Raw genomic sequence first — 25,420 nt, forward strand, 5'->3', positions numbered from 1 at the left:
AGTGCAAAGGTGGGAGAATATTATCATAGTGGTATGAGGATAATAGAGGTTAGATATGTTTTTTTATGAGGATGAATGGCATTGCCTGGTACATATCACTGCCAGGCAAAACAAATGGAAACTGCTGCAGACAACTGGGAGAAATACAAGAATGAGGGAGAAAATGTTTGCAGGTATGACAATAATACATCAACTCTGTATATAGAAAATCTGTTATCTTCCCAGCTGCTAAAGGCTAAATAGCATTAACTTTTATCATGCTCAGTGTACACTCACAGCTATTTTATTAGGTACACCTTGCTAGAACTGGGTTGGACCCCCTTTTGCCTTCAGAACTGCCTAATTCTTTGTGGCATAGATTCAACAAGGTGTTGAAATTATCCTGCTGGAAGTAGCCATCAGAAGATGGGTACACTGTAGTCATAAAGGGATGGCCATTCTCATCTGAACTCTGACATCAACAAGGCATTTTTGTCCACCCAACTGCTGTTCACTGGATTTTTTTTATCTTTTTCAGATCACTATCTGTAAACCCTAGAGATTGTTGTGTGTGAAAATTCCAGTAGAACAGCAGTTTTTTAAATACTCAGATCACTCCGCCTGGCACCAACAACCATGCCATGTTCAAAGGCACTTAAATCCCTTTTTTTCACCTTTCTGATGCTCGGTTTGAACTTCAGCAAGTCGTTTTCACCAAGTCTAGATGCCTAAATGCATTGAGTTGCTACCATGTTATTGGCTGATTAGCAATTTGTGTTACCAAGCTAATGAGCAGGTGTATCTAATAAAGTGGCTGGTGAGTTTATAACAATAATGCAGAAGTTCCTTTACTTGCATCCCAATTTTTAAATTGCATAGAATGCTCTCCACTGAACATTGTGCATAGAAACAATACAGGACCCCTCCTCTCATCATCCCACCTGCAAGGCATAATAGATGTGCCTTCCATGGAGATCTGGTTTTGTGACACCTACACTTCTAAAAGTTGAAGAGAAAAGAGAAAGCAATGCCGTACCTCCATAGATGTCTTTTAACAAATGTTTAAATGTACATACATTAGTTACTTAAAATAACACACAGCACAGACTAAGGAGTGGGTATGGATCTGAAACTTAGTTACATAGGTATATAGTTAGTCTGGTTGAAAAAGACAAAAGTCTACCTAGTTCAACCAATAAAAGGAAAAAAAATGCGTACAATCCTATATACACTATCCTATTCCCACAGTTGATCCAGAAAAATGCCCCCCCCCCAGCAAAGCACAATCCAATCTTCCCCAGAAGAAGAAATCCCTTCCTGTTCCCCCAGGAGGCAATCAGATAACTCAACTTTACCTATAAATGTTAGTATCCAGTTATATTATGTGCATTTAGAAAATAATCCACGCCTTTTTTAAAGCAATCTACTGAGCTGGCCAGAAACAACTCTTGAGAGAATCTATTCCACATTTTCACAGCTCTTACTGCGCAAAACAACTTTCCGTATTTGGAGATTGTCCTCTGTGATGACCTCTGTGAATCATCATGAAGTGGTGAGAACACAATACACAACACAATACATGTGTGGGGGGTTGCTGGGAAGTTCCCAAGTTTGTTTCACCATTTTTGGCTCTAGAAGAGAGATGGCTGGGGCTATGCACTTACAGTGATATTATTAGGGTGCCAAGTCAGTATGAATAACTGAATGTGCTGTATGGTATTTATGAATATACCATATTGTATAGAGTGATGTGATCTGCTTGGTGCATGAACTTTCTTTAAGATCTATTACTTTTACTCTAGGGCAGTGGTTCTCAACCTGTCTAATGTCGCGGCCCTTTTATACAGTTCCTCATGTTGTGGTGACCCCCCAACCATAAAATTATTTACCCAGTAATTATAATTCATGAAGTGTCGTTTTACCTCCAATACTGCTGCTTTCAACACAGTAGCTGCTTTCACCAGAGTAGCTGCTTTCTACACAGTAGCTGCTTTCTACAGAGCGGCTGCTTTCTACACAGCAGCTGCTCTTTACACATCGGAAGTATGTCTTGGTCTTAGATGACCCCTGTGAAAGGGTCGTTCGCCCCCCAAAGTGGTCACGACCCACAGGTTGAGAACCACTGCTCTAGGGCATCGTTCACTGAGAATGGAAATTACATATTTTGTTAATTTTATTTTACTAAGGAGTAATATTTAAATAGGCAATAAATTCTGCTGAAATAAATGGCTATCTGATTGTATCTATTTAATGTTATAATTGGTTGATATAGATTTACAGTCAGGTCCATAAATATTGGGACATTGACACAATTCTAACATTTTTGGCTCTATACACCACCACAATGGATTTGAAATGAAACGAACAAGATGTGCTTTAACTGCAGACTGTTAGCTTTAATTTGAGTGTATTTACATCCAAATCAGGTGAACGGTGTAGGATTTACAACAGTTTGCATATGTGCCTCCCACTTGTTAAGGGACCAAAAGTAATGGGACAATTGGCTTCTCAGCTGTTCCATGGCCAGGTGTGTGTTATTCCCTCATTATCCCACTTACAATGAGCAGATAAAAGGTCCAGAGTTCATTTCAAGTGTGCTATTTGCATTTGGAATCTGTTGCTGTCAACTCTCAAGATGAGATCCAAAGAGCTGTCACTATCAGTGAAGCAAGCCATCATTAGGCTGAAAAAAAACCCCAAACCCATCAGAGAGATAGCAAAAACATTAGGCATGGCCAAAACAACTGTTTGGAACATTCTTAAAAAGAAGGAATGCACCGGTGAACTCAGCAACACCAAAAGACCCGGAAGACCACGGAAAACAACTGTGGTGGATGACCAAAGAATTCTTTCCCTGGTGAAGAAAACACCCTTCACAACAGTTAGCCAGATCAAGAACACTCTCCAGGAGGCAGGTGTATGTGTGTCAAAGTCAACAATCAAGAGAAGACTTTACCAAAGTGAATACAGAGGGTTCACCACAAGATGTAATCCATTGGTGAGCCTCAAAATCAAGAAGGCCAGATTAGAGTTTGCCAAACAACATCTAAAAAAGCCTTCACAATTCTGGAACAACATCCTATGGACAGATGAGACCAAGATCAACTTGTACCAGAGTGATGGGAAGAGAAGAGTATGGAGAAGGAAAGGTACAGCTCATGATCCTAAGCATACCACCTTATCAGTGAAGCATGGTGGTGGCAGTGTCATGGCGTGGGCATGTATGGCTGCCAATGGAACTGGTTCTCTTGTATTTATTGATGATGTGACTGCTGACAAAAGCAGCAGGATGAATTCTGAAGTGTTTCGGGCAATATTATCTGCTCATATTCAGCCAAATGCTTCAGAACTCATTAGACGTCACTTCACAGTGCAGATGGACAATGACCCAAAGCATACTGCAAAAGCAACCAAAGAGTTTTTTTAAGGGAAAGAAGTGGAATGTTATGCAATGGCCAAGTCAATCACCTGACCTGAATCCGATTGAGCATGCATTTCACTTGCTGAAGACAAAACTGAAGGGAAAATGCTCCAAGAACAAGCAGGAACTGAAGACAGTTGCAGTAGAGGCCTGGCAGAGGATCACCAGGGATGAAACCCAGCGTCTGGTGATGTCTATGCGTTCCAGACTTCAGGTTGTAATTGACTGCAAAGGATTTGCAACCAAGTATTAAAAAGTAAAAGTTTGATTTATGATTATTATTCTGTCCCATTACTTTTTTTCCCTTAACAAGTGGGAGGCACATATGCAAACTGTTGTAATTCCTACACCGTTCACCTGATTTGGATGTAAATACCCTCAAATTAAAGCTGACAGTCTGCAGTTAAAGCACAACTTGTTCATTTCATTTCAAATCCATTGAGGTGGTGTATAGAGCCAAAAAGGTTAGAATTGTGTCGATGTCCCAATATTTATGGACCTGACTGTATATAGATTGTATCTATAATGTTAACTGATTGTATCTATTTCAGATACACTGTTATGGAATCTGGCACAGTTTATTTTTCATCAGCCAGTGTTACAGACTCTGGTCTGTACACCTGCCTTGCAGCTAATGCAGCTGGATCTACCCAGAAACAGATTGAGCTTTTGGTTTACGGTATGTATGATATGGGATTGTAAGGAATGGCTTTATTTCAGAAGTAAACGTATACTGAACAAAGAACAATACTAATATTCATTATATGAAACTAATTTTATTGAGAATTTGAATATGGTGCTGGAAAATGTTTTGCAGTTGTCATAGTCTGAACAGAATTTATGCACAAATCAGGTAGTGTTGCCTTTTCCATAGACTATGTGTATTTTAAAATTGGCCTCAGGGGAGGTTTGATCTTTGCATCTCAGATGAAGGTGTTTTTTGTTTATATTTTAAGAACTAGAGCAGGTAAATCTTTATTAATATGTACTAAGTGCAATCAAGGCTGTAGTGCTAAGTGAACATAGCAATACTAAAAAAGCTATCACTGGCTTAAGAAAACTAATTGGTTTTCAGTTACAGGATCCCCTGGCCCCTGGCCAAATGATGGTAGCACATATTGGTTTGTAGCAACCTTGTGTTACACATTTCCCTTTATGTTTGGTTTATTTTTAATTTTATCTTACTAATGCCCAATTATTTTTAATTTTATCTTACTAATGCCCAAACTTCTTTTTATATCCAGTCCAGGCTGTTTTTAGGCAAGGTTGCTAGTGCAGTCATAATAACACAGAACAAACAAGAAATGATGTACTTTTCTGTTTCTATAATATAGTACTTTTTACTTTGGAATATATCATAATATTTCAAATAAAAAAGTCACAAAGCTTCTATTCAGAAGAGTGTGTGACAGTCCGACAGCGAATCAAGAGGAAGAGGCAGGAAGAAAGGAAAATTCTTTAGGTGGCTTGCCCATAAAGCTGACCATAGAGGTATCAAAATTTGGCCAGTTAACTAGGAACTGGACTCATTTCGATCCATATGTAGCTGTCCCCGTTCAACAGAAGTTATTCATATTTGACTGTTTTAAAATTTGAATGTCGATCAATGTGTTTTGACAGCAGAGAGCCCCACTGTCAGAATACAATGTCTCTCCAGGGGAATACCTGCACTCAACTCACTTGTGTGGATGGAGAAATCTGTTCAAAATTAAAACAACTCATCAATGGCCAGCTTAAATAAGAAGCAGGTCATATAACCTTACAAGGTTCTGAATTATTTTTAGCTATTTCTGAGTTGCTTTGAGTTCACATTGGCTTGCATGGAAAGCAAAGCTGTTCTGAAATAAATTTCTGTATATACAAGTACAAAAAACATATGTAGATTTAGATGAAAACACCTTCTATAGAAACTAACTAGGACCTTAACCAGAGTAAAATCCAAAATGGTTTAATTTAAATTAAGCACTTTTCAGTATTATAATATACCAATCTCAAATTTATTTATGTGCATATAGTGTTGGGAAGCGTAACCATAAAACTTACCTTATTTTCAAAAGCCCTGCAGAACTACAGAAAAATCTAAGTTCTTGCTCACCTGCTTGGTGATAGCAAAGTTTTTCAATATTTACAGACAACAATTTAATATACATTTATTAAGATGTTTTCCTGCAAATGTTTTACAGATCCACCACTGATAAACCCTGGCCAAACAAATATTACCACTATAGTGAATAATCAAAAAACACTGAAATGTGAAGTTACAGGTAACCCTAAACCAAGAGTGGAATGGAGGAAAAATGGATTGTTAATTAACACAGATATGAATCAGAACATTTACAGGTATGTTGCAGAGTGAGAAGATCATATTATAATATAGACATGTGTAAAATGGTGGAGGAGCTACGTATAGCACCTTTACAAAATATTACCCTTTTCCTGGTTTCATCTGTTGTGGCACATTTTTGGCAGGTCTTTATCCAAAAATTTAGTATTTGATGAAGGGCGCCAGAGTTAGAAAATAACACTTTTTATCTATTGGATAATGTTAGAAAAAACGTGAACTGCATACTTTGGCATACGGTGTAAAAAATGTGCTGCGTTTTATCAAATGACAGTGTGAACATGCATAAGTAACCATATACAAAATGACATAAAATTACAAAATTATCAGAAAATCACAAATGAAAAATCCCAATGTAAAAAAATTATAAGATGAGCCTGCTGTGATGTCATTGCATAACCAGAAGTCTGCTGGAGGCCATCTTCTTTACTGAAAGAATTGTTTGTATATACAGTACATGCCATTGCGATCTTTTTATATTTGAGTGTTTTACCATTTTTAATAGTCTCTGTGGAAGGTTTAACACTATGTTGGATTCTCTGCTTCTATTTCTTGTATAAATCTGATGGATGGATGAGTATTTTAGAGATTTTCAATTTGGAGGTACCCGCCAATTCAAGCATAAATTTTAAGGAATTCTCTAGAGGAGTCCTCCACGGGTTCACTATACCAAAGCACTCCATGACCTTTCTCTAACCAGAGGGTCATGGTTATCTGGTAGGCCTGCATGTGTTATTTGGTGGAGGCCCTTTCTAATTACCTCAGGATCCCTTTTCTTCAGTCAGTTTTACCTTTGGATATGGCTACGTTTTCTCATTTTTGGTTTCTGGATGTTTATAATTTTTTCACATGGGACTTTTCATTTGAGATTTTGTGATAATTTTTCATGTAATTCTGTATAAATCTGATGGATGGATGAGTATTTGAGAGATTTTCAATTTGGAGGTACCCGCCGATTCAAGCATAATTTTTAAGGAATTCTCTAGAGGAGTCCTCCACGAGTTCACTATACCAAAGCACTCCATGACCTTTCTCTAACCAGAGGATCATGGTTATCTGGTAGGCCTGCATGTGTTATTTGGTGGAGGCCCTTTCTAATTACCTCAGGATACTGTTTCTTCAGTCAGTTTTACTTTTGGATATGGCTACGTTTTCTCATTTTTGGTTTCTGGATGCTTATAATTTTTTCACATTGGGACTTTTCATTTGAGATTTTGTGATAATTTTTCATGTAATTTTGTATATGGTTACTTATTCATGTTCACATTGTAATTTGATATAGTGAGCACATTTTTACACACTATCTAATGGATAAACTTTAAGTACTGAATACACAATGTTATCCAACATCAACTCAAGTGTAGAAACGTACACTGCTCAAAAAAATTAAAGGAACACTTTTTAATCAGAGTATAGCATCAAGCCAGTTAAACTCCTGGGATATTGATCTGGTCAGTTAAGTAGCAGAGGGGGTTGTTAATCAGTTTAATTAACAACAGGTGCAATAGATGGGCAACAATGAGACAACCCCAAAACAGAAATAGTTTTACAGGTGGAGGCCACTGACATTTTTTTTTCCATGCTCATCTTTTCTGACTGTTTTTCACTAGTTTTGCATTTGGCTATGGTCAGTGTCACTACTGGTTGCATGAGGCGATACCTGGACCCTACAGAGGCTGCACAGGCAGTCCAACTCCTCAAGGATGGCAAATCAATATGTGCCATTGCCAGAAGGTTTGTTGTGTCTCCCAGCACAGTCTCAAGAGCATGGAGGAGATTCCAGGAAACAGACAGTTACTCTAGGAGAGCTGGACAGGGCTATTGTCAGGAATGGACTCAGCACTGGTGGTGGGACTCACCTGCCGTGTGGGCTGCAGTACCAGAGCTGACCAGCGGGTGCTCTTAGCAGCCAGAAGCTCACAATCAGCCAAACCTGGGGCTGATTGCAGAAAGGTGTATTTAAGGCATGACCAGGCCTGTGCTCTGGGCCTTGGTGTATGTTTTCCCATGAGCCTCTGTACCTGGTATCCTGTGTTCCTGCTTTGTTGCTGACCCGGCTTGATCCTGACCTCTGCTGACCGTCTCCTGTTGAACCCCTGGCTTGCCTGACCATCCTTCTGTCTGATCCCCCTGTACCGTGCTGCCCGTGAGTTACTGAACCCGGCTTGTGACCTTGACCATTCTCTGCCAGCTCCTTTGGTACCTTGCTGCCCGCACGTTGCTGACTTGGCCCGTCTGACCACGCTAACTACTCTGCCATCCATCCATCCTGCACGGATCCAGCCGTACCTGCACATACCTCTGGCGGATCCCTCTACCACTAGCAGGTGTACTCAGGGGCCGCGACCTGGTTCCTGTCTGCTCCAAGTCCATCCCCACCATCAGGGGCCCTGGTGAATAAGCAGACTGGGACTTAGACTCCGCGCCCTGGGGAATCCTGTCCTGGGGACCACTAGAGGTACCACCAAACGGTCATTACAGAACCCTACGGCCGGCCTGACCGTTCCACCTCTCCAGCCCTGACTACGCCTGTGTTCCTGCACCTACTAAGATTAGTGGAAGGTTGGTTTGTTCACTGTGCGTTTATATATATATATATATATATATGGGTGGCTAATAATAAACTGTATTATTATACTATACCTGAAACCTGCGTTTCCTTGTGTCAGTCCACACCTTTCTGGTCATTCCTTGATTCCTGACATCTATAGAAGGTTCTTAACCCAATCAGGAGGACCGTTATCTGCTCTTTTGTGCAAGGAGGACCAGGATGAGCACTGCCAGAGCCCTACATATTGACCTCCAGCAGGCCACTGGTGTGAATGTCTCTGATGAAACAATCAGAAACAGACTTCATGAGGGTGGCCTGAGGGCCCGACATTCTCTAGTGGGCCTTGTGCGCACTGCCCGGCACCATAGAGCTCGATTGGCATTTTCCATTGAACACCAGAATTGGCAGGTATTCCACTGGCGCCCTGTGGTTTTTACAGATGAGGGCAAGTTCACCCTGAGCACATGTGACAGACTTGAAAGGGTCTGGAGAAGTTGTGGAGAATGCTATGCTGCCTGTAACATTGTTCAGCATGACCGTTTTGGTGGTGGGTCAATGAAGGTCTGTGGAGGCATATCCATAGAGGGATGCACAGATCTCCACAGGCTAGACAATGGCACCCTGACTGCCATTAGGTATTGTAACAATGAGAGACAGAATTGCGACAAAAAATTCAAAAGAAATGCATGTCTAACAAATTATGCACTGATTTGCATGTTCATGAGGGAAATAAGTATTTGATCCCCTATCATTCAGCAGGATTTCTGGCTACCAGGTGTCTTTCATACAGGTAACAAGCTGAGATTAGAAGCAGTCTCTTAAAGGGAGTGCTGCTAATACCATTTTGTTACCTGTATAAAAGACACCTGTCCACAGGCGCATTCAAACAATCAGATTCCAAACTCTCCACCATGGCAAAGACCAAAGAGCTGCCCAAGGATGTCAGGGGCAAGATTGTAGACCTACACAAGGCTGGACTGGGCTACCAAACTATTGCCAAGCAGCTTGGTGAGAAGGTGACAACAGTTGGTGCAATCATTCGCAAATGGAAGAAACACAAAACAACTTTCAGTCTCCCTAGGTCTGGTGCACCATGCAAGATCTCACCTCGTGGAGTGTCAATGATCATGAGAACAGTGAGGAATCATCCCAGAACTACACATGAGGGTCTTGTCAATGATCTCCAATCAGCTGGGACCACAGTCACCAAGAAAACAATTGGTAACACACTACACCGACAAGGATTGAAATCCTTCAGTGCCTGCAAGGTCCATCTGCTCAAGAAAGCACATGTCCAGACCCCTCTGAAGTTTGCCACTGAACATCTGAATGATGCAGAGAAGGACTGGTTGAAAGTGTTGTGGTCCTTGGAGAGGATCTTCCAAGAGGAGTGGGAAAAATCTCTCCTGAGATGAGTGAAAACCTGGTGGTCAACTACAGGAAACATCTGACCTCTGTGATTGCCAACAAGGGATTTGCCACCAAGTACTAAGTCATGTTTTGTGAAGGGGATCAAATACTTATTTCCCTCATGAACATGCAAATCAGTGCATAATTTGTTAGACATGCATTTCTTTTGAATTTGTTGTTGCTATTCTGTCTCTCAGTGTTACAATACACTTACCATTCGATTTTTAGACTGATCATTTCTTTGTGAGTGGGCAAACATTCAAAATCAGCAGGGGATCAAATACTTATTTCCTTCACTGTATATGCTATACATAACAGGATGCAATTCATCCCAAAGGTTTCACTTTTGTCTTATATATCAATATAGGCTTAAAGTAGAACTTAACTCTCTTATTTAACATTAGCTGTTTTAATCCTGACGCTTGTAAATTCTAACATTTTTACAAGCATTTAGGCACATTTACAAGTGTCAAGCACTTGGGTGTTAATTCCTTTCATTGGGCAGAATGTTAATTTATTCTGCCCATTGAAATGAATCAATGTTCAAATGTTAAAAGAGCCTAGCGTTAACACGCGTTTAGCAGCGTCAAGCGTATTTTCTGACAAAATGCTGCTTTTTACTTTTTTACATTTCTTTAGTTGATTCCTGAGTCATATAACTCAGTGTTCATGGACATTTTTTTTCTTTAAGCTGGAGGAAGGGAGGAGGTCTTTCTCAGCTAAGCACACCTACTTGCATACATGTTTGAGCTAAGAGCAGATGGAGAAGTAAATGCTACGTGAATCATCTACCCTTACTCAAGAAGGCCGTGGCCATGGCTAGAATGTCAGGGTTTTTTTTTTTCAAAGTTTTTTTTTCAACAAAATAATGCATGGGAACATGGATGGATGGGTGATATTGCTTTGAATATTACAAATGAATTAAACTGTATTCTCATTTTGTGTTGCTCAGATACACTTAAGTTCTTCTTTAAAGATTGTTGGTTGAGTAGGTGCTTCCTAGCTAACTTAGAAGTACATATGTTCTTGGTTAATAGTAGTTGTTTAAAGCGGAGATCACTCTGTAAAACAAAAGTCAGCAGCTACAAAAACTGTAGCTGCTGACTTTTAAAAAACAGCCACTTACCTGTCCCACGATACCGCATTGCCCCGGCCACAGCTCGTTTCACTGGCTGTCCTGTACTCCAGGAGGCCGGCATCTTCAGTGTGGGCAGCCAGCTGTGACAGCTTAAGGCTTCACAGCCAGGTGCCCACTGTACATGTGGTAGCAGCGCTGCACTTCCTGAATGGCCCCGTTGTCTTCTGGGACCTGTCACGTGTCCCACAAGACTTTGGGGAGGGAGGTTAGGAGGACAACTTCCGTTTTGGACCACCTAGGCAATTGCAGTGGAAGTGGGAGCGGGTGCCTGTCAAATTTGGGTACCCATTCCTCCCCCGATCCCCAAAAGGTACCAATCCTTAATGGGGAGCGAGGGACCAATCTTTAAAACGGAGCTTCCCCTTTTGGATGTAACTCTGCTTTAAGGCTTGCTAGTCTCAAAGGAAACCCATTTCTGTCCAGTGTCTTTCTGATTTTGGAGCCAATTTTAGAGCCATGAACACTGACCTTAGCTGGAAAAATAGAAACCAACAGTTCCTGAACATGTTTTCTGACTTCTTGGATGATTTATATTTCTCTAGAAAACCACTTTTGGGAACACTACTACTCCAAATGAGGAGATTATGGCTCATAACATGTTTTTGTGTAAACTAAAAGCCTAAGATGTGGCTTTGTGGCCCTTTCTAGACTGATACATATCAACAGCTTTTTTCTGTTCCTTTCAGGAATTAACTTTGATCCAAGTGTTTTGTTCTTCTTGGATATTCTTTCTTGATGATGTTGGCTATAATCATACCTCAGTTTACCATAACTATCCATTTATCTGACTTTGAAGGTTCTCATGTATCCAGGCCATGGTATACCTAGTAGTAGTTAGTTGTATTCAAATGGACTTGTTCTGTGACGTTGAGGATGTTTCGCTCCAAAGAGTTTCCTTACCTCTAATGTGTACTAGGTTCCTGGTCTTCCTAATGCCAGCTAAACATTTACTGGCCTGATGTATCCAGGAGCCAATTACTTTTACATATAATCTTAGATTCTGTTGGATATCTGTTAATGCTTCAAATTATATAAATTACATCAGTGATATTTGTTAATTTATGTGCTTTTTGCATAATATAAAATTGTGTTCAGATGCCTAAAATACTGTATGTCTAAACTGTATAATAATAGAGGAAAGGCAGAATATACATTTTACAAGGCAATAACTGGGTAACTAGTTTTAAGGAATAATATAGCTGCATGTGTATTTTAAGCCACAGGTCACAGATCATTTAAAGCTGAGTAAAGCAAAGTTATGAATTAAATGCAATTTAGTGCTTTGATGTACAATCAAATTGATGTACAATCAGATTTACTAAAATGCAAAGTTATTGTTCACTTTATCAGACCGAATGTTGATAAATAAGGTGAATTCATCTGTATTCACCTTGCATACTCATTCATGTGAGAAAAAAAAGATTAAAAAAAAAAAACTTTTTTCTTTTTTGCTTGCAAATGTTTAGGTATTCAAAGTGAACAAATTTTCTCATATACTAGCTATTTTCATTATAGGATTTAATTTTTTTTTACAATTGTATTATGCTAGAAGCTAACGTATGTGTTCTTACATTTCTAGATTTCTTTCTTCAGGATCTCTCATAATCATTTCTCCAACTGTAGAAGACACAGGGATGTATGTGTGTTCTGCCTCAAATGATGCAGGTCATGATGAACTTGCAATTTATCTTTCAGTACTTGGTAAGGCCAAATGTACAACTTTGCTAATTATTGTTTATTATACTGTATGTATTATATAACATTATTCACTCTCACGCACAAGGATGGTCTGCACATCCATATCTCACCATGCCTTCTGGGGTTCTTGATACCTGCGTCACCCCACTGACAGATCCTTCACACATCATATTTTAAGCTCTAATATTACCTGGCTGGCTGGGACTATGCATGAGGATGTAATGCCTTCTTACCCCTCCCCCCTCCCTTTTTTTTTTGTTTTGTTTTTTTTCTCTCTTTCTTCCCCAATATCTCACCTAACAATTCTTTCTATTACTATCGGTCTTTCTAACCGCTTGTCTTCACACCTGTTGTTTACCTGTATCATTTTTTCTCTACCAATCAAATAGAGCATTTACTTGCACACAGATATGACTAACTTCGACCATAGCACATACGGCTACTTATCACTATGTAAACAATGACCTTCACAATACCCAATGCATTCCCTACCCTTATCTCTATCATAACACTGCTTTGCCAATAAAAACTTGATGAGAGTCAGGACAAGATAACATTCACTAACATCACTTTATCCACTTTCCTCTCGGTTTCCACTAGTTTACTTTGTATGATGGTTGTACTGTTCTACATGTTTTTGTTGTGCACAACTGATTACAATTAGTCCCATCTGTGAAACGGGAAGCAACATGTCATGTCTATGTTTTGACTGTGATCTATGGCTGTACATGCTCTAAATGCTTTTGTCTTTCCTTAAATCAATAAAGTATTTTTGGAACAAAAAAAAAACATTATTCACATACCAAACTGCATCTTTCATTAAAATGCATCTGTAGTGATATAGCCTTGTCTTGCTGAAAAGGGTCTCTTTGGCTTTTAGACCTACAAACACCCTTTCTGTGACTCCCAATGACATTGTGTCTTGGAATTTACAGTATCAATGCAGTATTATGCAGTATTATTAGGCAAAACATAATAATGTGAATTTATCAAATACAACAGGAACATCATTCCTTTAAAAATTGGTAAATAAAGTCTTGTAGTTAAATAAAATGTTTATTAGCTATAATTATTTCAGCTGTTGCTTTGCAGTTGACATTGTGTTGTCTTGCTTTGGGAAGATACAGCATGTCTGAATAACATTAAAGTGCAACTTTAGGCAAAAAATTAAGTTCTGCTAGATTACTTTATGCTGGCCCTTTTGGATGTATAGCTATGTAAAATGTTAAAAATAAGTTCCTATACTGCTTAAAATCATCCAGTAATACACTGTTTCACCCTGCTCTGCACATGCTCAGTTGCACTGTGCCGAATTTGTAAAGGCCGATCTGCTGATTGCCTAAAGATTTAATGCTGCTCAGGAGCTCTGCGCTTCAGCAAAATGGCCACCTCCAGCAAGAAGAAATAAGAACAATACTGGAGGCAATTTACAGCACATACTATTTTTGGTAGTATTGGTAATTATTCCTTGCTAAAGAACATAATTTTTTATCAAGTTATTATGGGTAAAGTTTCACTTTAACCACCTCTGGCCACGCCATATAGTAATATGACGGACGCAAGGTGGTTCTCTTGTTCTGGGAGGACGTCATATGACGTCCTCCCATTCTCACCGCGCATGCGCGGCTCCCGGAGTGCGCAGCGCAGCGATCGGCAGTGCGCTGTGTCCCTCGGACACAACGGATCACCCATCCATGGAAAGAGCCAAAGATGTCGACTCGGTCATGTAATCAGCTGTGTTCAATCACAGCTGATCACATGTAAACAGGGAAATGCCAGTTATCGGCATTTCTCTCCTCACGAGCTGTCACGGTGACAGAGGAGAGGAGAGCTGGTAATCGACATTCGTCGGAGGGGACATGTACACAGATCATATAGAGCACTGATAATCAGTGTGCCCTGATGATCTGTGTAGCCCCAGCAGTGCCACCTGTCAGTGTCCATCAGTGCCAGCTCTCAGTGCTCATCCATGCCAGTGCCACATCAGTGCCACATTTCAGTGCCCATCTGAGCAAGTAATCAAGTTAATTCAGTGTCACCCATCAGTGCCAGTCAGTGCCACCTATCAATGCCAGTCAGAGCCACCTATCAGTGCTGCCAATCAGTGCCACCTATCAGTGCCAGTCAGTGCCGCCTATCAGTGCCTGTCAGTGCCGCCTATTAGTGTGCATCAGTGCCGCCTAACAGTGCCCGTCAGTGCTGCCTATCAGTGCCGCCTAACAGTGCCAGTCAGTGCAACCTAACAATGCCAGTCCGTGCCGCCTATCAGTGCCACCTATCAGTGCCGCTTATCAGTGCCATATATGAGTGCTGCCTTTCAGTGCCCATCAGTGGCACCTACCAGTGCCTCCTCATCAGTGCCCATCAGTGCCACCTATCAGTGTCCATCAGTGCCCATCACTGCAGCCTCATTAGCTCACATCAGTGAAGGAGAAAAATCACTTATTTAGAAAATTTTATAACAAAACTAAGAAAAAATGTTTTTTTTCTCAAAATTTTCAGTGGTTTTTGGTTTGTTTAAGAAAAAATAAAAAAACCCAGAGGTGATTAACCATTAGCCGCCCGGCCAATGGCCGTTTGGCGGCTTCAGATGTGTATCTGCATTCCGGGTGCACGCCATTTGGCGTGCTCCCGCACATGCGCCGTTTGCGCTAGTGCAGAGCGGCGCAGCAGTGCGATCTGTCATCGGCCGTGCACCTCGGACACGGCCGATGACAGATCCGAGTACCGGCTCCCGTTGCTGGTACCATGACCAATCACAGCAGGTCACATGACAGTTGTATACAATGGATGGCTCCATTCATGATGCCATCCATTGTATACTAGTGCCTAGCTGTGAATGGTCACAGCTAATCACATGCACATGTCATGTGATTAGCTGTGACCAAATCACAGCTAAGCACAAAGAAAAAAAAAAAAAAGCTGAATGAATCGATTTCATTCAGGTAAATGCTTGCTTATAGCAAAGTAATTCTTTGCTATAAGCAAATTGTGTAAAAAAAAAAAAATACTGATCACTTCCCCAAAGTAGTACAATGTTACAATGGTAACATTGTACTATTTTGGTCATAGTAAAATATGAAAAAAAATCTTTAAAAAAATAAAAAAAAATTTAATAAAAAATTAAATATAATAAAAAAAAAAAAAAAAAAAAAAAATATATATTTTTTTTCATACTGTCACCAGTCAGTGTCCCTGTTCACCGCCATGCCAGTTATATGATGACGCTGTACTGCACTGGTGACAGTATGTAAAAAAAAAATAGTGAAAATAATTTTTTTCATTTTTTCATTTTCCAAAAAATTATGACAAAAAAATACAACTTCAAAACACTCGCCATGCCTCTTATGAAGTACGTCGGACTGTCTACTCCGCAAAAAGGGGTCATTTGGGGATATCTGTACTATTCTGACATTCTTGGACCTCAAGAAATTAGATTGGCCGTCAGTACTTCAGGATTGATCAATTTTCAGATCTATACCATAGTTTGTGAACTCTATAACTTTCCTACAAACTAAAAAATACATCCTAATTTGGGTTATTTTCACCAAAGACATGTAGCAGAATACATCTCGGCCTAAATTTATGAAGAACAATTATTTATTTGTAAACTTTTATAACAGAAACAAAGAAAAATGTGTTTTTATTTCAAAATTTTTGGTCTTTTTTTGTTAATTTAGCAAAAAATAAAAACCCCAGTGGTGATTAAATACCACCAAAAGAAAGCTCTAGTTGTGTGAAGAAAATGATAAAATTTTAGTTTGGGTATAGTGTTGTATGACCGCGCAATTGTCATTCAAAGTGTGAGAGCACTGAAACCTGAAAAATTGCCTGGGCAGGAAGGTGTAAAATTGCACGGTATTGAAACGGTTAAATACCACCAAAATAAAGCTCTATCTGTTACAAAAAAATGATAAACATTTCATATGGGTACAGTGTTGCATGACCGCGCAATTGTCATTCAAAGTGCAACAGTGCTGAAAGCTGGAAATTGGCCTGGGCAGGAAGGGGGTATAAGTGCCCTGTAGGCTAGTGGTTAACGATCAGAGGCGTTGGGAGACATTTATTTAAATCAGTGCAAACCAAAAAGTTTACAATTCATATGGCAGGTAATCAAGTTGTTTTTTATGTAATAATTTGCTTTAGAAAAGTAACAGGTATGGTCTGATAGCTATGAAAAAATGTTAAAACATTATGTTGCCTTATTGTTGTTCAGGAATTATACTATAAAGGATACATCAATATCCAGATGAAAAACTCTTGTATTTGTCTTTGATTTAATCTTTAGTGCCACCATCCATTGCAGATGAAGTAAGAAATATATTTATTAGTAAACTGTCATCAACTATAATTCCTTGTACTGCGTATGGTGTTTCACAGCCTGTAGTTCATTGGTTGAAGGATGGAATTCGCCTTCCAGCTGTTGGAGAAAGCTACAAGATATTGAGTTCTGGTAATCTCCTTTTGGGGTCCTCTTTATAAAAAAACAGCTAATATATTAGCCACTTGTTTGCAAATAAAGTTCTTATTTTTTTTATTTACTATTTCATATGGGCACTCTGTAATGGATTCCTTATTGTATATCCTGGGAGAAAAGGTTTCTGACCTACTCCCACTTTAAGCCTACCACTCTCTCCAGTTTCTTACATTCTGTCCTCTGGGTATATTACACACATTGCAGTTTTTAATTATGTGAAGTTTCCCTTTTTTGTTCAATGGCACCATTGAAATTCAGTACTTTCTGCTTATCCTTACTGTTTGAGGAGTAGTATTTGATGCTCCTGCTGCTTATAGGCTGTCCTTTCATCATCATGAAAATGCTAGATTGTATAAGCCCCTTCAAAGCACTTGATTAAAACCTTTAAAGCTCTGCCAAAATATGCAGCACATTAGATGCTATGTAGATATTATTTAATGACAGGTTTATTTTCAGAAATTGGCAACATATATTATGATCATCTTTGTTAAATGACACAAAAATATACAATGTTCTACAACTGAAAAGGAAACAAATATGCTCATATTTTGCTAGTTTATGTAATTAGTACTTAAGTTACAGCTGAGGTCCAGAATGATCAAGTGTGAAATAAATATTCAATTAATATTCTGTAATTACATTTTTAGGAAGTATTGAAATACCACGTACAGACCTAACCCATACTGGAAGATACACTTGCAAGGCAGTAAATGAGGTTGGCTCTGCTGAGATTCATATAAATCTCTATGTTCAAGGTTGGTAATTAAATTATTGCTGTAAACCCCTAATTACAACACCTTAATGTATATAGTGAGACTTAATTATAAAATTTTGAAGGACAGTATGCAGGTACTTTGTTTATCTCCTGGGTTGTGTAGGAATAAGTTGCTGAACTACTATGCTGTTTGATTTTCATATACAAAGAAACTTTGTGAGAAATAAGATTGCATTAAATAATGGATTTTGGAAGCATTATGGGCTCACTTGAGCTAGTATGTAATCTGTATCTTTAAGTTCTATATTTCTTTCCTTAGATGTACCCAACTAAGGCAGTGGTGCACTCTGAGTAATTATACATAAACAGCATCAAGCCAGAGGAAGACTTACTTGTAGTGGTTGCCTCAGTTCTATACATATCCAGAAAATAAGAACTGATAGTATAGAGAGTGTCACCACCAACAGAACACTCACATACTGTATATTTGGATGCACCTAACCTCTTCTTTGATTTGCTTTCCATTATTTTTCATGAATTAGAGGTTCCTGTTATAAATAGTCAAGGTGACTACTTTGAAGCCACAGTAAACAATTCAATCACACTTTCATGTGAAGCGCTTGGGACACCTTCACCCACTATCACTTGGCAAAAGGAAGGTGTTGGTATCAAAACAGGTGACACATACATCTCTATGTATTTTTTCCTTTTATGATTATTTTGGCTATCAGTGTTTCAATGTTATATGAATTTGTTTTCTATTTTTGATAGGGGGTCATTATTCTATGTTTTCTAATGGCAACCTTAATATTGCACATGTTACCCAAGAAGATGGTGGTACTTATACTTGCATTGCCCAAAATCCAGCTGGAACAGCACTAAGGAAGATAAAACTTAAAGTTCTTGGTAAGTTGCTTCTAAAAAAACAATACTTTGTAGCATTTGAAATAATTTCTGGAAGAAATATATAAGGAAGAAGAAGTATATAAATTCAGATGTTAGCCTATGAAGTTTAGGCAGGTGGCAAGTGTATCATGTGTCTTCTGCATCTGCCACCTTCAAAGGCATTTTATGTCAGAACTGATTTTTTTTTTCTTGCTCAGAATGGAAAATTGACTTGTATAGTTACTGAACAGTTGCTGCTTTGTTTGTTAGGTACTAGAATAATCTATTTATTTTTTAGTAGCCTTCTATTATTATTATAAACCTCAGCAAGGGACATGTAGCATACGATACATTGGGATGAGCTCCTTTTTCAGTTCTTTCACTGGAATGAGCGGGTCAGACTGGGCCATATTTCTCAAATGTCCTTAATTTCAAAGTTTCTTAAGCTTTTCAGGAACAATAAGAAACTTCTAACTACAATTATTCCTGTACATAGTAATATTTCATTACAACAGATCATTAGATTTGGAATGCTATTTTCTGCTTTTTATTAGTCCTTTCAGATAGTTAAAATGTTGAATGTTTTTGTTTCACTAGAGCCACCATTAATAAAACCACATAAAAAAGAATATACAGTTGTAGTGGATGAACCTGTCACAATGATCTGTGAAGCCTTTGGCAACCCAATGCCAGAGATTGCTTGGCATAAAAATGGAGCACCCCTTGCCAAGTCAGCTGTACAGAGAATAATTGGCTCTGGAGCCCTTCAAATAGGATATGCACAGCCTGAAGATGCTGGTCTGTACACATGTACAGCAGAGAATTCAGTGGGATCCATGAGCTCCAGTATGAATCTATCAGTTTTAGGTAGGTATGCTTAAATGTGGATATTAATTATGTTCTAAAACCAGATTGGACCTACATTTTGCGTAGATAGCACAGCTGCATAGGGGCCCGTCAATACATAATGAACAGGTGTTTTCACTTTGACAATAGTTGACCTTTTGGTTACTATGTCAATCCTTGGCTAAAAGGCTATGTATATAATTACTTATCTGTTGTACAAATATTATTTCAAAGCTTAAAGACTTAGGGGTTGATTTACTAAAACTGGAGAGTGCAAAATCTGGTGCAACTGTGCATGGTAGCCAACCAGCTTCTAACTTCAGCCTGTTTAATTAGACTTTGACAAAAAAAACGAAAGCTGATTTGTTTCTATGTAGAGCTGCACCAGATGTTGAACTCTCCAGCCTTAGGCTTGGTTCACACCTATGCATTTTTAGTGCTTTTTGCATTTTGCAGAAACTCACTACAGTCCATTTAACATGGTTTCCTGTGGGACACATTCACATCTATGTGTTTTCAGCCACTGAGTTTTTGGAAAGGGTCAGGGGCTTTTTTTCCAGCAGCAGATTGCAAGACGCATAGGTGTGAACCAGGCCTTAGTAAATCAACCTGTTAATGCCCTTTTGTAAATTTTCTTCCTTTTTAAACTTTATATACATTGATTAAAACTGCAAGTTAAGCATCCAGTTCCACTCAGAACATTATCTTTTCAGTTCCTGTCAAAGTGTTGCTGTGTTTGCATCACAATGAATATGTACATAGCATAGAAAGAAATTTTGATTTTAACCCCAAAAGAATACATTAAGAGGCTCTGGCCATTTATTCTCTGGTTCAGTAATTGAATTGCACAATTCTTTGTTCATGTATATTTTAAGATTGTTTATGTTTCTTCCTTGCATTTTCCCTGTCTCATTCTTAGTTCCTCCTCAGATTCTAAAGAAAATTAAAGAATTATTTGTGATCCAAAGTTTTCCAGTTATTATTCCTTGTAAGACATATGGAATTCCTACCCCAGCTATAGCCTGGACAAAAAACAATGTTCCAATAACAGATAAGGGTGAAAAATATGCATTGACGAAATCTGGGGATTTAATTTTGCACCAAGCAGAGGTAAGAGTATTTTCATTTAAACTTTTTGCAGCATTTAAACAAGTATCACATGCTTTATTCAAACACTGTATATTTATTGAAACATCTATTCTCATTCTATCCTGTGTTGTTTCCAATACTGAGATCATAAGCAAGGCACAAAGGTCTCCTTATTACATAATTCCCTAAAACAAATTCACTTCTTGTCCCTTTGACCCCTGGACAAGAAATTTGGGATAAAAAACAGCAAACATTGTCAGAAATTCTAATCTTTCTCACTCTCTGTATTTGGTCCAACATTTCAACATTTCCATGTTCATGGTTAATTCCTCTGCATAGGGAGAACTCTAATTAGTATATCACTGGTCAAGGGGGAGGAGCCAGGAGCTCCGGTGGGGAACCCGAGAAGAAAAGCATCGGGGATTCTCTGTCCAAAACCACTGTACAGAGCAGGTAAGTATAACATATCTATCATTTATGTAGCACCCTCCTGCGTAGCTAGGCTGAGGTAGATCAGTTTTTATCAGCTATGAAGGCTGACTAGCAGCCTGGGCTGAGACAGAAGGGTTATTTAGGTCAGGGCTGAGAGTCTCTGCAGGTCAGTTCCTTGACACCTCTTCATGCGCTAGAATCTTGGAGAAGATTCAAGAAGCAGTGGGTGGGGGTGAAGAGGGGCTGGCTTGCACACTTAAAGGACTCTGACCAATCCCCATGCCGGAGGTTTGGCATGGGGTCAGACAGCCTGCTCAGCAGCAGGAGCGTTCAGATGGAAGATGGAGTGAGAAGCCTGAGGTGCAGGAGCCTGGGAGGGGGCCCGATTGAGAAGGAGCTCACCTCCAGGCAGTGGTGCTTGAGAGGAGGAAAACTCAGACCTCATCGGCCCCCAGAGTGAGGACCACCTGTGTAGCAGCTACCAACCTCAGCTCATAGGAACAGGACTGAGTGAGTAATCCTACACACCCTGAGCCAGTTAAAGGGAAAGAAGCACTCTGGTGGGAAAATGGATTAGCTCCTTGCCCGAAACTGTTCATCTTAAGGAGGCAGGCACTGGATCCCAGGGATTCCTTCAGACATCTGGATAGAGGAGGATTATCTGGGGTCTGGGGTGATACACCAGGAAAGCCTGGAGAGCTCTCCAAGAAGAGAATTTTGCTGTGTAAAGACTTGTACATAGTTCCAGGAAGTTGTCCCCAGCTGCAGTTCCCTTGGGCATCCCTTACACCCCTTACCCCATCCAAGTTATTTACCCCTAATAAAATCCGAAAAACCCAAGCTCAAGGAGTGGTTACTGTCTTCTGGATGCAAGTTCATGAGGAATGCCTGTTGCCTGGCTGTGCTGGACTATAGGGGGACCCAAATCTTTAGCGACTCCTAAGGGGATAGTGCTAAATTAAAAAAAACAAAAAACATTTTGAATCACTTTAATAAACATTTTAGACACTGATTGACGATCCAGAGTAAGACTCTTAAAATGCTAGCTATAGAGGACTGATAGGCAAGATAAACAATGTCCTATATTTTCTGGGAGTCAAAGGACAACTGCAGAATGTAAGGTGGGGATACAAAATTCTAGAGGTGAAGTGAGATAGGAATAACTGCATGAAAGTGTGTGCCTCAATGTACTAGATACATAAAGTTTCAAAAAGGGATTGTTTTGGAGAGACAGGTAGCATTTTGAAAAAAAAACAATAATCGATCTCCAGGTTTCCAAAGGGATCCATCATCTCTTGAATTTCCAACACCCATGGAGGTTAAAAAGTCCTTTGGGTCTGCATTTACTGGCTTTAAGGAGGAATGTGAGATGGTTGTTGCTAAAGTAAGGAAGGAACAAGGGACACCCAGTATAGAAGTCATTTCTGAAACAGCCCATGTCAAAGGGGTAACACAGCCTGTAGTCGTACAGACTATTAAGGTTGGGCCAGTAGTACAATGAGTTTTAACTAATTTGGAAGGATTATTATTATTATGCAGGATTTATATAGTGCCAACAGTTTGCTCAGCACTTTACAATATAACGGGAGACAATACAACAACAGTACAGTTCAATACAAGAGGGTTAGGAGCTTACAATCTAAGAGGGAGGGGCTAGTGGTACAATAGGTAATTACTGTGGGGCATGGACTGGTAGGAGGAATAGAAGACTCCATTATTAGCTGAGGGCAGGGTAGGCTTCCCCGAATAGATAGGCTTTCAGAGATTGCGTAAAAGTGAGCAGAGTAGGCAATAGTCTGATAAATTGGGGTAGAGAGTTCCAGAGGATGGGGGAGGCTCTGGAGATGTCCTGGAGATGAGCATGGGAGGAGGAGACAAGGGAGCTAGAGAGTACGAGGTCGTGCAAGGAGCGGAGAGTACGGTTTGGGTGATATTTGGAGACAAGATTGGTGATGTAATTTGGGGCAGAGTTATAAATGGCTTTATATGTTATTGTTAATGTTTTGAATTTTATTCGTTGGGCAATGGGAAGCCAGTGGAGGGATTGGCAGAGAGGGATGGCAGATATGGAACTGTTAGTAAGGTGGATGAGTCTAGCAGCAGCATTCATGATAGACTGAAGAGGGGATAGCCTGCGATGAGGTAGGCCAATGAGGAGGGAGTTACAACAATGAAGGCGAGACATAACCAGGGAGTGAATAAGTTGCTTAGTAATTTCCGAGGTTAAGAACGGGCGTATCTTGGAGTTGTTGCGGAGGTGAAGTCTACAAGATTTGAACAGCGATTGGATTTGGGGCTGAAAGGACAGATGGGAGTCTAGTAACCTGGCATGAGGGGAGGGACTGATGGTTGTATTATTGATCTTGATGGAGAAGTCAGGGGAGGGGGCATGGGCTGGAGGGAATAGTATGAGCTCAGTTTTGGAAAGATTGAGTTTGAGAAAGTGGAGTGACATCCATGCCGATATGTCACTTATTAGGTTAGCAATGCGAGAGGAGACTGAAGGATTTTGACCAAGTTATGCTAGACTCTGAAGGGGGAATTTTTTTTTCTTGTTCTAAAGCTATTTTGTTTTAGGGGGGAGTGTCTGCACCAGTCTGGAGTTCTGACTAAGTTAGTCATCTAATGATTTTTATTCAGGTCCAAAAAGTTCATGGTTCCATAGACCTTGGTCAGTATCAATAATCTGTAAATTATTGGATTCTAGTTGGCCCAGACAAATAAATTACTGATGCACTTACTGTACTAATAACAAAAAAAAATCTAGTCTAGTGCCTGAAACATATACAGTATGCAGGGGAAGACATTAATTTTTCAGATGTTATGCTGGATAGGTAAAATCAAGTTTGGCGACCCAAAAAAATGGTCCTCAGCATAAGCCACGCTTTATGTAGGTATGGTCATGATCTTAGTCCAGTTATATTTTGTCTAATGTATCGAAGGAGGGGCTCTAATCTGAGTGATCAAAAAATAGGTGGGACAAAGGGCATCCCTGTCTAGTTCTGTTGCTTAAGGAAAATATATGTATATTGCCTCAACGGCCCTCACCACCACTGTAGAAGGCAAATAAATGGCACCCATCCATGTAAACACATTTTTCCAGGTCTGTATGTTGTAATGTTGATTTCATCAAGATCCAATCCACCGCATCAAAGGTTTTACTGCACATGTGGAGAGAAGTCACATAGGGGTTTTATGTTTGTGTGCAAGTGGTGGGCACTAAGACCTTCATGGTGAGCCCTACATTGTTTTTTTTTTGGTGGGGGGGGGTTGTATGGTGTGATATCCATACCAGACCCTTATTGAGGAATGAATGGGTGCTTTAGTGATCACCTGCTGGAGAATGGAATGACTTCAAGGTAAAGAATATGTCACCAGCACACCAGGGAACTCCATAAAAGGGTCCAACCCTTTACTGAATGAAAACATCACAGCAGAAAATAGCAATGTTTCGGAGCCATGCAGGATCCCTTCATCAGGTATGTCACATTGGACTCTTCTATGGAGTTAACTAGTGTGCTGGTGAGATATTCTTTGTCATCTAGGATAAGGGTCTTGTACAGATGAAAGGAATCCCCAGTCACTTTGTTTATAAACATAAGTAAGTAAGCGGCCAGAAGCTGTAATTTATTTAATATACATAATATTCAGAATTAAATTAAAATAATAATATCTACATACCATAGGCTGGAAATATACTTCTAAATGCAAGCACATGCTTATAGTGCAATTGTTTTTACTTTATACAGAATCATGATACGGGTAATTATTCCTGTACTGCCAGTAATACAGTTGGGAAGGATTCTCACACAGTTAGTATCACTATCCAGTATGGTCCATCCTTTACAGAATTGCCTTCAGATTTGTCATTGAATAAAGGAGAAAAACTGAGATTAACATGTAAAGCGACAGGAAACCCCCGCCCTCATATAACATGGACATTTAAGCATAAATCAACACCTGGTAAGTATAACTAACAGGAGCTATGATTGAAACATTTCACTCAATCTTGTCAAATTATTAAACATAATTTAATTAACTGATAGTGTAAAACATAAATTTGTCCTGGCTGAATCTGTGTTGATTATCCAGCAGCCAGAATTGGGAGGAGTGGTAATTGCACCACAATTTCAATTTCATTTTAATTTATTTGACCTTTTCATAAATGAATGTAAACTATAACCATGGCAAATGGTAAAAAGCCAAAAAAGTTGCTATTTTGATTTTGATGCACACACATCATGTGATGACATTATAATGAGTAGACTCATGGAGGTTGCCATTGCTGACAATGCTAATTGCCTACCTGTATATGGCTTTGATACATCTGAGTCACTGACTGTTTGCAAGAAAACAGCAAGTAAAAGTCAGAGAAATGTTCGAATTCCTTATCTTGATGCCAGTTCTCAATATAAGAAAATTTAGAAAAATGAAGGCT

At 39.4% G+C, this 25,420-nt stretch overlaps 1 protein-coding gene across 1 annotated transcript in view; it reads left to right on the forward strand.

The window, feature by feature from the left end:
• Nucleotides 1-25,420, forward strand: part of HMCN1 (hemicentin 1) — a 468,291-nt gene that overhangs the window by 326,159 nt on the left and 116,712 nt on the right. The window contains exons 74-83 of the mRNA XM_089678830.1: nt 3,952-4,079; nt 5,584-5,740; nt 12,420-12,541; nt 16,827-16,991; nt 17,663-17,770; nt 18,273-18,407; nt 18,502-18,636; nt 19,213-19,482; nt 20,381-20,571; nt 24,732-24,945. Of these exons, the coding sequence (XP_089534956.1) occupies nt 3,952-4,079; nt 5,584-5,740; nt 12,420-12,541; nt 16,827-16,991; nt 17,663-17,770; nt 18,273-18,407; nt 18,502-18,636; nt 19,213-19,482; nt 20,381-20,571; nt 24,732-24,945 (1,625 nt within the window). The remainder of the gene's footprint in view (nt 1-3,951; nt 4,080-5,583; nt 5,741-12,419; nt 12,542-16,826; nt 16,992-17,662; nt 17,771-18,272; nt 18,408-18,501; nt 18,637-19,212; nt 19,483-20,380; nt 20,572-24,731; nt 24,946-25,420) is intronic.

Source organism: Staurois parvus, unplaced genomic scaffold, assembly GCF_062004578.1.
Source record: "Staurois parvus isolate SC_StPar_1 unplaced genomic scaffold, SC_StPar_1.0 ptg000210l, whole genome shotgun sequence".
In the NCBI taxonomy this organism is placed as follows: domain Eukaryota; kingdom Metazoa; phylum Chordata; class Amphibia; order Anura; family Ranidae; genus Staurois; species Staurois parvus.